The sequence below is a fragment of the Podarcis tiliguerta genome (genome assembly GCF_965153285.1).
Source record: "Podarcis tiliguerta genome assembly, chromosome: 16".
Lineage (NCBI taxonomy): Eukaryota > Metazoa > Chordata > Lepidosauria > Squamata > Lacertidae > Podarcis > Podarcis tiliguerta.
The window spans coordinates 34,036,243-34,051,988 of NC_139549.1; the positions used below are offsets into that span (position 1 = coordinate 34,036,243).

At 46.6% G+C, this 15,746-nt stretch overlaps 1 protein-coding gene across 2 annotated transcripts in view; it reads left to right on the top strand.

Moving 5' to 3' along the window:
* Window positions 1–15,746, top strand: part of GALNT9 (polypeptide N-acetylgalactosaminyltransferase 9) — a 197,367-nt gene that overhangs the window by 169,679 nt on the left and 11,942 nt on the right. For both annotated transcript variants that reach the window (XM_083418303.1, XM_083418304.1), the window contains 2 exons: window positions 1,761–1,898; window positions 6,726–6,821. In XM_083418303.1, coding sequence (XP_083274429.1) covers window positions 1,761–1,898; window positions 6,726–6,821 — 234 coding nt within the window. The remainder of the gene's footprint in view (window positions 1–1,760; window positions 1,899–6,725; window positions 6,822–15,746) is intronic.

Consider the following 15,746-nt stretch of genomic DNA (forward strand, 5'->3'; position numbering starts at 1 on the left):
GCTGTTTGACAGTGGAATTTGCTGCCAAAGAGTGTGGTGGAGTCTCCTTCTTTGGAGGTCTTTAAGCAGAGGCTTGACAACCATATGTCAGGAGTGCTCTGATGGTGTTTCCTGCTTGGCAGGGGGTTGGACTTGATGGCTCTTGTGGTCTCTTCCAACTCTATGATTCTATGATTGATTGATTGATTGATTGATTGTGTAGTCCTTCATCCGAAGGGCAGCTCACAGCATAAAACTACAAAATTAAAGCACATTATTATTAGTGGAAATTATTCAAAGTGACATAAGGCACAATAGAAATACTGAAACAAATTATGACAAACACCATCAATAACAACCTAAAGAAACCCCTACACAAGTGAAAAACAAGTCTCAAATACTTTAAAATTGTTCAACTATCCATTGGTCCTCAAGCAGGGGGTGAATTGAGGCATGGAGGTTATGAGTGATTTGGAAAAAGAGTGAGCGATACTTTGGCCCCAGATATGTGAAAGACCAGAGGGTGGTCTTTCCTTCCACACTACCTCTTGGTAGTTTCACCTCCCTCAGAAGTTTGTGAGGGGGTGGCCTAGAAAAGGACATTCTCTGTGGCAGCTCCTAGGTTGTGGGACTCCCCTGCCTGTCACACCTGAGACAGATGTATTTTTTCAGGCTCCACTTTGACTGTAATTTGTTTTACACTATTTTTAATACCGAACTTTTTAAATTGCTGTAACCTGCCCAAACACCTTATGATAGAGGACATAATATTATGTATTCTCTGTTTTTTTATATTGTGATTTTATGTTGTGAAGCAACCTGAGATCTACAGGCGTAGGGTATAGGGCAGTATACAAATTTAATTAATTAATTATTACTGGCACAACAACAACAACAACAACAAATAAATGATGGGGCAAATGGAGATATTGGGCTGAAACTCTCCCTCCCAAGTATCTCCATTCCCCTTTGTGATGCTTCATGATTCTTTCAATATACAGAACCAACAAGACACACCTGGGGCGAATCTACCCTGGTCGGTTATAACCTTAAAAATGCATTATAAAAACGTGGCACCAGAGGGCACTGCAGAGCAACCCGTCCACAATGGGAAATTGCATTGAGAGCTATATAGTATAACTTTTTAAAAATAGCCTTTAACAGCGTTTTTACAAAGCAATGTAGATCTAGCCCTAGAGCCCCTCATCCAGGGCTTCCCCCATTCATTGCAATGGAGGGGGTATCACGATGCATACAGTTCAAAAAGAGCTGCTCTCTCCACTGAAATGAATCGAGGGAGCATGATCTCACATGGGAACGCCATATGCTCACTGGAGCATACATATGCAGGTATATACATGCGTTTTTTTGAACTCAGTACAAATCTGTTTACAAGGCATTCTTTTAACAAACTGGCATCTATCCTTCACCTAATTCTGTACAGTTTGCCTGCTTGTTTCTTGACTGCAGACAGTAAATTGAATGCTGTGGTAGCCAAACTTTGACATTCTCCTTCTCCACCCCCACTTCAGATCATCTTCTTTTCTGTTACCAAAGGTTCATTAATATTTATTCCCTGTTCTCAAGGACAGTTGTAGACTGAGTAGCTACTTACACGGCAAGGGGGAGGGGAGTTTGAGAGAGAGAGACAGGGAGAAATCCGCTTGTAAACAAAATGAATAATGAGCATTTTTCAAATAATGAAATTGACTGGAAAATGGCCTAATAGGATTTCTGTGTTTATATGCTCCTGTTGGCCTGTGGGTTTTTTTGTTTTGCAGAACCCCGGAGTTGACTTCGGGGATGTTTCCGAAAGAATTGCTTTGCGGCAACGTCTTCAGTGCCGAAGTTTTAAGTGGTACTTGGAGAATGTCTACCCTGAGATGAGAATTTACAACAATACCATCACTTACGGGGAGGTAATGTATGGTGCTAAATGTCTGTCACATCTCTGCATTACTGTTCCATTTCCCCAGTTCGGGAGGGCTTTTGTACTGGAATGTGGACCAAAGACAGATGTTGTTTCAGCAGTGAAGCTCATCTAAGATCTGGAGGTTTTGCTCTTTCAGGGCTCTCAGCCAGGCCTTGATTTGGGCAGGTGCCTGTATGTGTGTCCCCTTCCTCATGACTAGTCTCATGCATAATAATAATAATATTTTTTTATTTATACCCCACCCTCCCTGGCCAGAGCCAGGCTCAGGTTGGCTAACACCAGTAAAATTACAATAAAAAATAAAATAAATAAAAAACCAATTTAAAATACAGGTTAAAATATAATTTAAAATGCAGCCTCATTTTAATAGTAGCCCATAGATCTAAACCATAAGGGGAGGAAAACATAAGGGTCAGACTGAGTCCAAACCAAAGGCCAGGCGGAACAGCTCTGTCTTGCAGGCCCTGTGGAAAGATGTCAAGTCCCGCAGGGCCCTGGTCTCTTGTGACAGAGTGTTCCACCAAGTCGCCAATGGCTACTAAAGTTAATGGGTTGCATAACATGGTTTGCTAAGTTAGGCTCCATCTGCACTAAACATTTAAATCTGCATTGCATCACTTTAAATAGCCATGGGTTTCCCCGTAAGAATCCTGTTCCTCTCATAATTTTCAGAGTGGTTTAGAAATCAATCCTTCGTTTCGGAGTATGGAAAATGCTGCCCGCTCTTTCTCTAAGTGAGGCTCTCAGGTATCTTCCTCCAAGCCTCTTCATAGGCAAAAGAGGTCCTTAAGGGGCCCAGTGGTGGAGCAAGCTGATTGGGCACCTGTGGCGGTGTTCGTGCCCTGTGCCCAGGGGCGGGGCCAGGCACCCACAGGGCGGGCAAGCCTGGGCAGGACGTTCTGCAGGGCCTTCGAAGAGCCTGCCTGCCTCTTCCCACACAGCTGCCCTACAGCTGAGGGGGAAGCGGAGGGCAGACCTTTTGGGGCAGCGTGGAGCCTGTGGGCCATAGCTGTCAACTTACAGATCTGAAAATAAGGGACCAGCAGCCTCGAAAATAAGGGATCAGCAGCCAAAATAAAGGATTTTCAGAGCACAGGTATGTTCAGCTTCTGAGCCCCTCCGAGCCAAAGGCAGAAAGCCCAGCCAGCAGCCAAATGAAGCCTCAAGTGGTGGTTCCCACAGCACAGCAACCCGGCAAAGGGGATGTAGCAAGGGAAACCACCGTCACCTCTCCGCTGGGAAGCGCTGAGCAAAGGTGAGTCCCCAGGCAACGCAGCCGATTTGATCAGCACAAGGCATGCAGGCTCCACCCCCCAGTCGTTCTTAGACTTCTTATTGGGTGAGCAACGCAGCCAAGCAACACAGTTGGAGCCTCCCTCCTTCCTGGCCGGCAGGGAGGGAGGTAGAAGAGCTGCTTCCTTTGAAACCCAGGAAATTTAAGGGACATCATCAATAAGGGACAGCAGTGGGACATGGCGCTGGGATAAGGGACTTTCCCGCCAAATAAGGGACGGTTGACAGCTATGCTGTGGGCACCCAAGCCACCACATCACTCCAAGGAGAGATGTGTTGCTCGGGCACGCTGCCGCGGTGAGCGCCACCCACTATTTTGTCACCCTCCTCAGTGGTGACACCCGGAGTGGCCTGCCCCCACCGCCCCCCTTCCTCTGCCCCTGAAGGGGCCTACCTGAGAACCTTGCAGTATCTGATAAGAAAGAACCAGGGATCACCTCTCCCAGGAGGGGAGGGAAGAGTGTTTAAAAAGCTGAGCAGGGATGCAAGTAGGACAATATTTCAAATCCCATATTGCAGGTGGAACAGGGTGGCAAGGCAGAGATTGAAATGGTTTCCTTAAGGCAGGCTCATGAGCTTGTGTCAGATTTGGATCAGAGATGTTCAGTCAGTAGAGCATGAGACTCTTCATCTCAGGATTGTGGGTTCAAGCGCCATGTTGGGTAAAAGATTCCTGCATCACAGGGGGTTAGATTAGATGACCCTTGTGGCCCCCTTCCAACTCTATGAAATTCTATGTAATCTATGTACTGGTTTGGACTATATCACAGGTAGTAAGATTTCAGAATAAATTACGAATGAATTTCTCATTGCTGGCCCACAGCTTTGTGGCTTATTTGACAATCTCCAGTCTCCAGACTGAGACTCCAGAGGCTGAAGGAACTAAATATGTTGAGGGGGACATAAAACATATTGAAAGGGTTGTAAAAATATATTTCCTCCCAACTGAAGTCACTTTTTTTTTTAAAGGATGAGTTGTAAAATGCCTGTCGTCGCCTTATACCTGGGTAGCACGCTTGTTGTAAACTGACTCTGCTACCGCTTAACAGTTGGCATTCTTTAATTGGCAGCAGCTTGGGAAGGCAGGTTGGGTGGCCTTGTGGCATGCTGTGCTGTCAGACAATATTTATATTGTGGCTCAGAGCAGAAGGGGGTGGAAAGCTTCAAGGATGCCATGGCTTTCCCCAGCAAAAGTTTTTTAAAGGTGAGGAAACTGGTTAGGAGACCCTGCCCCCCCCCAAACTCCACAGTTTCCTGGAAGAGGCATAATGATAATGATAATAATAATAAATAATAATAATAATAATAATAATGTGGTGCCTCGCAAGACGAAAAGAATCCGTTCCGTGAGTCTCTTCGTCCAGCGGTTTTTTCGTCTTGCGAAGCAAGCCCATTAGCGGATTAGCGCTATTAGCGGTTTAGCGGCTATTAGCGGCTATTAAAGGCTTAAGGGATTAGCTGCTAAAAGGCTATTAGCAGCTTAGTGCCTTAGAAAAAGGGGGTGGGGAGCGGGGAAAAAACCTCAGGAATCGCAAGACATTTTCGTCTTGCGAAGCGAGCCCATAGAGAAATTCGTCCTGCGAAGCACCTCCAAAATGGAAAACCCTTTCGTCTAGCGGGTTTTCCGTCTTGCGAGGCATTCGTCTTGCGGGGCACCACTGTAATAATAATAATAATAATAATTTATTTATACCCTGCCCATCTGGCTGGGTTTCTTCAGCCACTCTGGGAGGCTTCCATCAAAGTATTAAAATACAGTGGTCTGTTAAACATTAAAAGCTTCCCTAAACAGGGCTGCCTTCAGATGTCTTCTAGAAGTCTGGTAGTTGTTCTTCTCTTTGACATCTGGTGGGAGGGCGTTCCACAGGGTACCTCTCCATAGCTGAACATAGACCCCATCTGCACTGTACATTTGAAGAAGTATTGTATCACTTTAAATAGCCGTGACTTCTTCACAAAGCCTTGTGGGAAGTGTAGTTCATTAAGGTTGCTGAGAGAACCCCTAGTCAACTCCCAGAGAAACAATTCCCAAAGTTCTCTGAGAAGAGGGATTGATTGTAAAACCACTCTGGGAATTGTAGCCCTGTGAGGGGGAACAGGGGTCTCTCAGCGCTGTGGTGACTAATAGACAGTCAAATAGGAATGTGTCTAGTCCTCTTTTAAAGCCATCCAAGTTGGTGGCCACCCCTGCCCTTTGTGGAAGCAAGTTCCAAGTTTGTGCCCATCACTACATCGAAGGCAAGTGTCCTTTAGGCACTGCTTGCTGGCTTCCTAGAAGCATGTGGTTGTCCATGATGGCAAGCAAGATGCTGGACCAGATGAATCATTGGTCTGAACCAGCAAGTCTCCTCTGACATTCCTCTGTAGAGGGATCTCGTGCTTATCTTTAGGTGGCAATCAGGGAGTGTGATGGATTTCAACCAATAGATGGGATCCAGATTTCTCATCAGGGTTATTCAGAGCAGGTTGGGACTGGGCTGTTTACGATGCGTATTCCTAATTCATCATCTTTCATGCCGTACTTCGCAAATAAATGTCTAGTCCAAGTCATCAGAATATATGTGTGTGTTCTGCCTGTAAGGACAATTCGTGTCTGCTTTCGCAGAAGAACAAGTTGGCTACACAGCCCCTAACTGATACGCAAAAGAAGGATTAATGGGGTGTCAGGAGAAGTGAATGAATGTGTTTTTCTTCCCTCACAGAAGCTCCCTGGTGGTTAGCATCCTATTTACTTTGCTTAAAAACAAGTTTAAGCTGCTCCAGAACAGGGAAGGGCTGTGGCTCAGTGGTAGAGCATCTGTTTTGCACTCAGAAGGTTCTAGGTTCAACCCCGGACATCCCCAGCCAGGGATAGGAATGTCCCCTGCCTGAAACTCTGCTTCTCAAGATATTGCAAGCTTTCTGTGGAGATTTGTGAAAACACATAAGACGGCTGGGAGATGTAGGTGCTCGAACCAGGACCGACCCCCTGCCCTCCACTAAGGCTTTGGGTTAGAGAATTCCCCTACACCAAGGCCAACTTATATGGTACCCTCCAGATAAGTGTTGGTTGGTAATCACCGAGACTGGTAAGGTAGAAGGCTGGGAGCTCAACAGTAGGTGGAGCCAGAACCCATGAGATGTGGAGCCAACTAATGGTAGTTCTAGCCCCATGCTCCTCCTTGTTCTGTTCTAGAATAGAAGGGCAATGTTGAGACCAAAGAAGAAGAAGCTGACAGGCATTGCCAGCCCCTGGATTGGTTTTAAGTGAGAAGGCAGGTGGGAGGGCTGGCTGAAGGCACACATTGGTTGGTGGACCAGTACCCCATTTGCTCAAATGAAGCAGCATTCACTGTTCCTGATTTTGTTGCACTTCAATTCCCATCACCCTATTCTGGCCAGGGTTGGTGATTGTTGGAATCCATCATCACCTGGAAGTTCCCCATCCCAGAGCTAGGATCATATAAGACATCCATCAGAACATCACAATATTGGTTAAATTTCTCTTTTCCCCTCCCTCCTCCCCTGATGTTGATTTCAGGTTCGCAACAGCAAAGCCAGTGGCTTCTGTTTGGACCAGGGTGCAGAAGACGATGACAAAGCCATTCTCTACCCGTGTCACGGCATGTCCTCCCAGGTAGATGAGATCATATGTTATTACATTTCTTCCGTGGCAAATTTGATTTTGTTTGCATTTTAAGGAGAAACTACCTGATTCATACTTCTTGAACCGATACCTGAACTGAAGCACCGCCATCCTTTGCAATTTGCATGCCTCCAAAATTTGCATGGAGGCAGAGCTCAGCTATTGTGACTAGTAGCTGTTGATAGCTTTATCCTCCATGAGTTTGTCCAACCCTCTTTTAATGCCATCCAAGTTGCCTCCTGTGGGAGTGAGTTCCACAGTTTAATTATTTTTCTTTTCTCTGCCCTGAATCCTCCAACATTCAGCTTCATTGAATGCCCACGAGTTCTCATGTTATGAGGGGGGAACACCCTTAATGTTATGTTAAAGAAGTGGCCCGCCAAACCCCAATCTCTCCTGAGTGGTAAAAAGGTTAAGGGACCCCTGACCATTAGGTCCAGTCGTGGCCGACTCTGGGGTTGCGGTGCTCATCTCGCTTTATTGGCCGAGGGAGCCGGCATACAGCTTCCGGGTCATGTGGCCAGCATGACTAAGCCGCTTCTGGCAAACCAGAGCAGCACACGGAAATGCCGTTTACCTTCCCGCCAGAGTGGTACCTATTCATCTACTTGCACTTTGACGTGCTTTCGAACTGCTAGGTTGGCAGGAGCTGGGACTGAGCAACGGGAGCTCACCCCGTCATGGGGATTTGAACCGCCGACCTTCTGATCGGCAAGTCCTAGGTTCTGTGGTTTAACCCACAGCGCCACCCCAATCTCTGCTGAGTAGTAGCAAGACATAAAAATGCATGTTATTAGGGGGAATGGCATACAAATATGTGTATATCATCATCATCATCATCAAATCTTTTTATTGGCATCACATACAAACATCCAAAACAAATCAATGCAAAATTACCACTTCCCCTGTGGCCCAAAACATTTGCTAAAAGAAAGGAGGCAGGGCAGTCTATCGTCACAGCTCTAGGTCTCCAGGGAAATCAGACGTCTGCAGTGTATTTCAACGACAAAAAACCAAATAGAGATATTTAGCCACCAACTTGGTGAGCTCCTGATCATTCCCCAGTAATAGAAAATGTATGACCTCCGACTCTGGTTTCCATTTGGGGATACAGAGTTGATCTAGAAATTGCTGGCGGAGATCAGCGTATAGTTGACAATTAAAAACCATATGTGTAAGGGTTTCCACCAGGTGGTCTTCACACGGGCAAGTTCTTTCTCCTTCCACCCTGCCTGAGAACCTTCCCCAAAGAAGGTTGAACCTGGATTAAACCTGGCCAGCGAAAATGCCCTTCTTTCTTGAGGGTTAAACAGAAATTCAAGGTAATTGTGGTTAGTTTCATGTGCCCAAGAAAGTTGAAAATAAAGAGGGGAACATGTGTACATGTCAGGGACTGAACTGAGGGGGACAGGACTGAGGAGGAACCTCCTCCTGAGCTTCCCAGAGAAGAGGAAGGCAGTACTGAATTACAGCAGTGGTTTGAGGAAGATCACAGCTCAGAAGAGAACAGAAGAGCTGGGAGGTGTTGGGAGAAGAGAAGGGGGAGACAGAGGCAGAGCAGCCAGCTGACACATTATCACTGGAGAGCATTTCTAACCCTCCTTCTCCCAGAACCGGGCATGCATTGAAAGTGGAAGAGCAAAGGACTCAGAGACTATGAGCCCCTGGCAGCCGCCATAAGGGGAAGTGCTGTTGCTAGGAAAGGAGGGGGAAAGGAGCTCAGTTAGAGAAATACCATTTTAGGAAAGGCTGCATTCCTTCGTCGTTCTCTGTGAATTATTGAATAAATTGCTTGGTAATAACTCTTATCGTTTCTCTGATTCTGGGCTGTCCTGTGGGAGGGAGCTGATTCCCCAAAGACTGACAGTATACTAGGATACGTTCTCACTAAAACGCTGGTGAGTTTTCATGAGGGCTTTTTAAAAAGACATTACAAACTTGTGTGGAAATGTGGAGAAGTGAATGTAAGACTTGAAAAATATTCATCTGAGAGTGAACATAACTGACATATTTGCCCATCCATAAGTACAACTAGATTACAAATGATGAGATACATTTCAGGGAAGGGACGGGAAGGGTGGAAGACCATCTGTTTTGCATGCAGAAAGTCCCAGATTCATTCCCTGGCGTCTCCAGACAGGGCTGAAAAAGACTCCTTGTCGGAAACTCTAGAATCATAGAATTAAAGTTAGAAGGGACCCCAGGGGTCATCTAGTCCAGCCCTCTGCAATGCAGGAATCTCAACTAAAACACCTCTGGCAGATGAACATTCAATCTCTGCTTAAAAACCTCCAAGGAAGAAGAGTCCACAACCTCCCAAGGGAAACCGTTCCACTGTCAAACAACTCTTACTGTCAGAAAGTTTTTCTGTATGTTTCGTCTGAATTTCCCTTCTTGCAACTTGAAGCCATTGGTTCGAGTCCTACCCTCCAAAGCAGGAGAAATCAAAATTATTCCCTCTTCCATGTGACAACCTTTAAGATATTTGAAGATGGCTATCATATCTCCTCTCAGCCTCCTCTTTTCCAGGCTAAACATACCCAGCTCCTTCAAGAGCTCCTCATAAGGCTTAGTTTCCAGATCCTTGATCATCTTGGTTGCCCTCCGTTGCACAAGTTGCACAGATGGAGAATCAATGCCAGTCAGAGTAGGCAATACAGTGGTACCTCGGCTTACATACGCTTCAGGTTACATACACTTCAGGTTACAGACTCCGCTAACCCATAAATAGTACCTTGGGTTAAGAACTTTGCTTCAGGATGAGAACAGAAATCATGCTCTGGTGGCGCGACGGCCGCGGGAAGACCCATTAGTTAAAGTGGTCCTTCAGGTTAAGAACAATTTCAGGTTAAGAACGGACCTGCGGAACGAATTAAGTACTTAACCCAAGGTACCACTGCATTGAGTTAGACGGACCCAGTGTTCTGATTCAGTATGAGGCCACTTCCTACATCCCTTCCTGTGTTTCTAGGCACCAGGGGGTCCGGGGGCAGGGTGGAGAGGTGTGGTCAGTATTGCTTCCAAGTTTGGGAGGGCCCTTTGACAAGAGACCCTCTGTGACCCCACCCTCAGTGAATCTTCCCCCTCACTGCAGCAGATCTAAAGAGCTCTTGTCAGTGGCCCACACTGAGGAGCGGGTCCTCAGCAGATACACAGGCATGCCAACCCTTGATGCCAGCCCTGGGCATTGGGCATTCTTTCTTCAAGCCTATTGAGATGCTCTGCATAAGCTTGAGCCTCATAGTTCTGCGGAGATTTGAACCAAGGTGTCCTGAGTCTATATCCTACACCTTAATATTTCCATATACTATTGTTGTACTGCGTATTTTGGGTCGATGGACCGCAATAAAATCGTGTGTGTGCCTGTGTTATTAATTCCACCACACTGGTTTTCAGTTCGTCTCTTGCAAAAAAAAGAAGCAAGCAAAAAAACCCCAACAACCATTTGATATATTAAATGGATTTTTATGTTACAGGAACTGTATGACACATTTTCTGTGCAAAGAAAATGCTAATGGGATGCATAGTTGTGCTGTTTCCATGTGCAGTCAAAACATTTCAGCTATTCCTCTGCCAACAACTTACACATATACACTTTGTACTTCCAGCTCACAATTAACATGCATTCATGGATTTTATACACATTTTCTTTTTAAGGCATGTGGGGCTCCAGCTGAGGGATAGACTGAGTTTGCTAACGCAGCACTCCATCTCCCTGAATGGACCAGCCTCCACTGCCTAGAAGGGTGGTGGGATCGATGTCTTATAGCAGAGGTTGGACAGCCACCTGTTGGGGGTGCTAACTCTGGTTTTCCTGCATTGAACAGGAAGTTGCACTGGGTGGCCTACCAGGACCTTCCCAACTCTATGATACTATGTATTCACCTTCTCCCATATCCCACCAATCCCAAGGCTGTCAATCCATCTCTCTTCTGCAGGGGCAAACAAAGGCATAGTGACACCCAGGGCAGGGCATCCCTATGTAGGGCGCATGTGTGGCATCGCTACGTAAGACGCATGCACCCTACAAAGCGATGCCGCACATGCGCTGTACATAGCGGTTTGCCAGCGGCGCCGCTCCAGCGCCATACGGACAGTGGTGGGATCCTCTGCTTGTGGCTGCAGCCATGAACAGAATCCTCCGTTTGCAGTTGTAGTGGCGACAGAGGGATCCCACCGCTGTCCGTACGGCGCTCGAGCGGCGCCAGCGGCAAACTGCTATGTACAGCGCATGTGCACCATCATTATGTACAGCACATGCGTGCAACGCTGCACATGAACTATACATAGTGGTTTGCCTCCGGCGCCTGGATCCTCTGCTCACGGCTACAGCCGCGAACAGAGGATCCTCCACATGCGGCTGCGCAATGGCTGCTCGCGCAACCACGAGCCCCGCGGGGTGCCTTCTTGTCACCCCCCCCCAGACATGGTGCCCGGGGGCCACCACCACCCCTGTCCTCCCCCCCCCCCCCCCCGTTGTGACGCCACTGCTCTTCTGCACCCTGTGCAATTCACGTCTTTAGTCATGGCCACATCCAATCCTTTAAACTTTGACTCAGTATTAAATACACAGTTTTAATCTTCTCAGGACCCATAGGGATTTCTGCCCATATATTCATATTTCTAGGCTTGAATTTTGAATCATCTCTTTAATTATTATTATTTTTTCATTCTAAACCATTCCTCTGCATTTTGCCCTAACCATTCAAAGACGATGATGATTATTTTATTCCGTGTGCCTTGAGGTTTTAAAAGAAAATCTCTTCTGATCATGCTTCTATTGCTATTCCTTACTTTTTAATGAAAATCAGATATCATTTAAATCCCAGATGGTCCCCCTCCCCACATAACCCTCCTCCCACAATGCCATTTTAGCCCTTTCTGATGTGTCTTCCAAATTGGAACGGCATTAATGAATTGTCACTCATGCGTTCATGCATAAATAATTCTGACCTTATCACCCACCAAACAATTACCTGAAGTTTAGCTGTACATGTTATTGGTTTGGACTGCGGGTGTCAGCTTGAACATTAATATTACAGGAAAATTGTGTGTGTGTGTGTTCCCTTTTTAATTGTTGCAGCTGAACCAACTGGGTGCTCTGTTGTCACTGTCACAACATCCATCTTGGATGGGCTTGTGGCACGTTCCGCAGCAAATTTGGCCTTTGGTAAATCGGGGGTGGGGAGAAACAGAAAGAGAGAGAAGAGAAGAGAGAAACAGAAAAGAGCCACTTAATTAGATTCAAGTAAGGTTTTCGTGCAGAGCCCTATTTAGCAAGATGCTGACACAAGTTCACCTGGCTTTTAATTACGTTGGCCATTTTCCTGTTGGCCAAACAAAGGGGGCCGTCCACATCCTCCAAGAACCTGCCTTGTACAAAAGGAACACGATGAGGGGAAATGGTTCTGGCTGCCCTATATTTTTCTGACAATCTCTTGGCCCAATGGTATTGTTGTGTGCCACCCCAATCTCCAAGTGGAATTCCCAGAGTTCTAGGCACTTACCCAGGGTTAGTGTTTCCTTTGGAGAATGAGGCACAGAGGAGACTGTGGTGTCTTTGTGATGTGTGGTTTATTCACACATATATACAGCCTGAGCCTATGATGGAAGGGTTTGCAGCATTAACACTCCAATAGGGTCTTCTCCCTTAGATTTAAGCAGAAATCAGCCATCCTTTTTTCTTTGCCTTTCTAACCTGCTTTCTCCCCCTTTCTCTCCCATCACACACAGCTCTGCCCTAAGATCACATCAGGAGGAAACTAGCCTGTTAGTATTATAGGGATTAGAATTCTGGCACCCACCAAGTCATAACACTATTTATTGATGTGTTAGTCTTATTGAATTATGTATAATCTGCAATGCACACACACACACACACACACACACACACACACAGAATCATCCAACAACAATAGCAACATCAATAAAGACAGGTTGGTTAAAAGGGGGGAGTGTCACATTCCAAGGTCCTGTCTGAACTGTTCAGGGTTTTTTTAAAAAAGGGGTATCAAGTTCTATTGGCAGGGAGTTCCACAGGGCAGAGAGTGCCTCATTAAAAACTCAGTCCATGGTAAAGGATGACTGAACCCCAAGGATGTGGGCAACCACCAAGTTTCCCATTGGAAGTTCTCAGCAACTGAGGTGGAGCATAAGGAAGCAGGTGGTACTTTGGGTCACATCCTATATTAGCGCTGCTCAGAGTAGACCCTTGAAATTAATGGGCATGATAAACTTAGGTCTATTTGTTGTAACGGATCTACTCCAAGCACATCTTAGTTAACCACAACCCTTTGTGAATTAAAAAATGACATTGAACCCGGCCTGGAGGCAAATTGGCAATAACTATAACAGCAACAGTCACCTTCAAAGCATCTTGTCTTAGAATTATAGAGTTGGAAGGAAACTCCAAGGATTATCTTAGTCTCACACTCTTCCTTACACTTTATCTTCCAGAGAATGTCCCTCTGGGCTTTAATTTTCTCTCTCCTCCCCCCCCCCCCGCCCTCCATACCAGAAAAGCTGGATGAAATATCATACGCATGTGAGCCAAGACACCTTGTCATGGTCCGGTCCATGGGCGATCAAAGTCCCGGCTGAGGATGTTGGGACTGGGGGCAAGATGGCAGGGTGGGAGCAGAAATGAGAGTCCAGAAGCCAGGAGTCCAGAAGCCAAGAGTTTGAGGGTCAGAGAGCTGGGAGTCAAGAAGCCAAGGGTCCAAGGGTCATGAAGCAAGGAGTCATGAAGTCAAGGGTCTGAGGATCAGGAAACAAGAAGCCAAAGGCAAGAAGCGTGTTGCTGTGGCAATGAGCCAAAGGGAAATGCTGACCTTATATCCCTTCCCGGCTCTTGCCACCAGGTGCTGTGGGTTACCAATTGGCCACATCTGTGCCTTGCCTCTTCAGAACAAACTTAGGAAGGCCCCAGTCCTGCAAAACCCTGGTGGTCACAAGGCCTGGCTCCTGCACGCACTCCTGACACACCTGGTTAATTAGGATAGTCTGGTAATGGGACTGTCAGCTGAATCCAAGGGTGCTAAATTTGCTTCACGATAGCAGCCGATGCCTTCAGGAGGTGCTGTGATCTGTGGGCACTGTCCCCTGTGGTGAGCCACTGAATTGCACATGGCAGCTTCTCAGTGAAGTACCTTCAGGCCTTGAACTGCCTCTACCCACCCAGGTTGGCTTCTGGATCATCCTGGTCCTGACTCTTGGTTTTGTCCCCTGGCTGCTGGTTTCCAGCTCCTGGGGTTCCTGAGGCTGCTGCGCATGTACAGAGCATGGCAAACCACCTATTGATTGAATGAAGGCAGGCGGAAGTTTGCTTAGCACTTTCAAACCAGCTTCAGGTTGGCGTGAGAAATGTTTCAGTGCCAGGTGGGACCGCGTCTGTGCTTGAAGGATGAGGGATGGGTTTTTAATGTTTGATGCTTTATTACATTTGATATATCCTGTAAGTGGCTGGGGAAACCCAGCCAGATGGGTGGGGTATAAATAATAAAATTATTATTACGACGGTGATGATTATTTGCGTCTCTGCTTAACATCGTCGGCTGCTAGCTGTCAGACCTCTTCACACTCTCTGCCTGAGCATCCTTGAGAGAGGCTGGTGCAGCTGCAGCCCTCACACCAAATTAATTTTGCAAATTGTGGTGAAATGAGAGAAGCTTTTTCGGCTTTGTGAACGTTAATTAACTCGGCTACATAAGAATGATCCCAGCCCTTTGCTATCTGCAAAATGTTCCGCCGAGATAAAATAATAATAAAAAGCACCGCATCTTCATGGTGGGGGTTCACCATTTCTTCCTAAATATGATTTGCAAATTATTATTTTTAAACCCTAATGGTAAAGAACACCTCTGCTGCGTGGTCAAGATAGTTCTCAGAGGGAAAAGTTTTGTCTGCCAGGATGGGGGACTGTGGCCCTACATGTTCTGTGGGACTACAGATCCCATCATCTCTGACCATTCATAGTGTTGGTTGGGGCTGATGGGAGTTAGAGCCCTTCATCATCTGGAGAGCCAGCAGATCCCCAAACGGCCATGTTTCCTGATTTGAAAAAGTCCCGTTTCATTATTAACCTCAAGATATCTTTCCCTTTGATTTAACTGAAGTGTGAGAACATGGGGTGGTGGGCTTCCAAGTGCCTGAGATTGGTAGGATCAGGCTGACTAATTTTGTTTTTAAGGAAAGTCCTTCCTTAAAAAAAATAAAAAACAAAAACCCTTTGAAATATACTCAGAGTCGCAAAGTGATTTCATGCTCTTTATTCAGCTCATAGTGGTGAGGAGGAATGAATGAATGTCCCCTCAAAGTATCTGCTTTATATACATTATTTACACAATGGGCTGCACATGATTGGCTAATTCTGGAATTCTACTGTAAGCCAATCAGGTTGTGGATTCACTTATATCTGGAGCATGATTGGGTGGCTCCTGCCAACCAATCAGACTGCTGCATTGTTCTAGGACCAATCAGACTGATGCATTCTGAATCCTATTGTTCTAGGACCAATCAGACTGCTGCAATTTGGATCCTATTGTTCTAGGACCAATCAGACTGCTGCAGTTTGGATCCTATTCAACTCAGTACATAACACCCCTCCCCTCTAAGTTCCAGTCCTGCCCGGGAGGTCGCATTCATAGTCCTCGAGGTACACCGGCGGCCTACGTGTGCGTTGCGGCCTGTGGTGTTCCCTGGTCCGGGGTTCAGGTTCTGGCTCGTGTTCCAAGGATGCTGGCTGTGATGGGCCTGTTTGGTCTGGCGCAACCGGCTCACTCCGTCGTGGTTCTGGTTCCGGTGTCCTTTCGGCCTCGTGGGTCCTCTCTGTATTTACTGATTCTGCCTCTCCTGCTGGCCCCTCCTCTCTGGGCCTCACTGCCGCTCTGTTCCCTTGGGACTCCTCTGGCCTTTCCT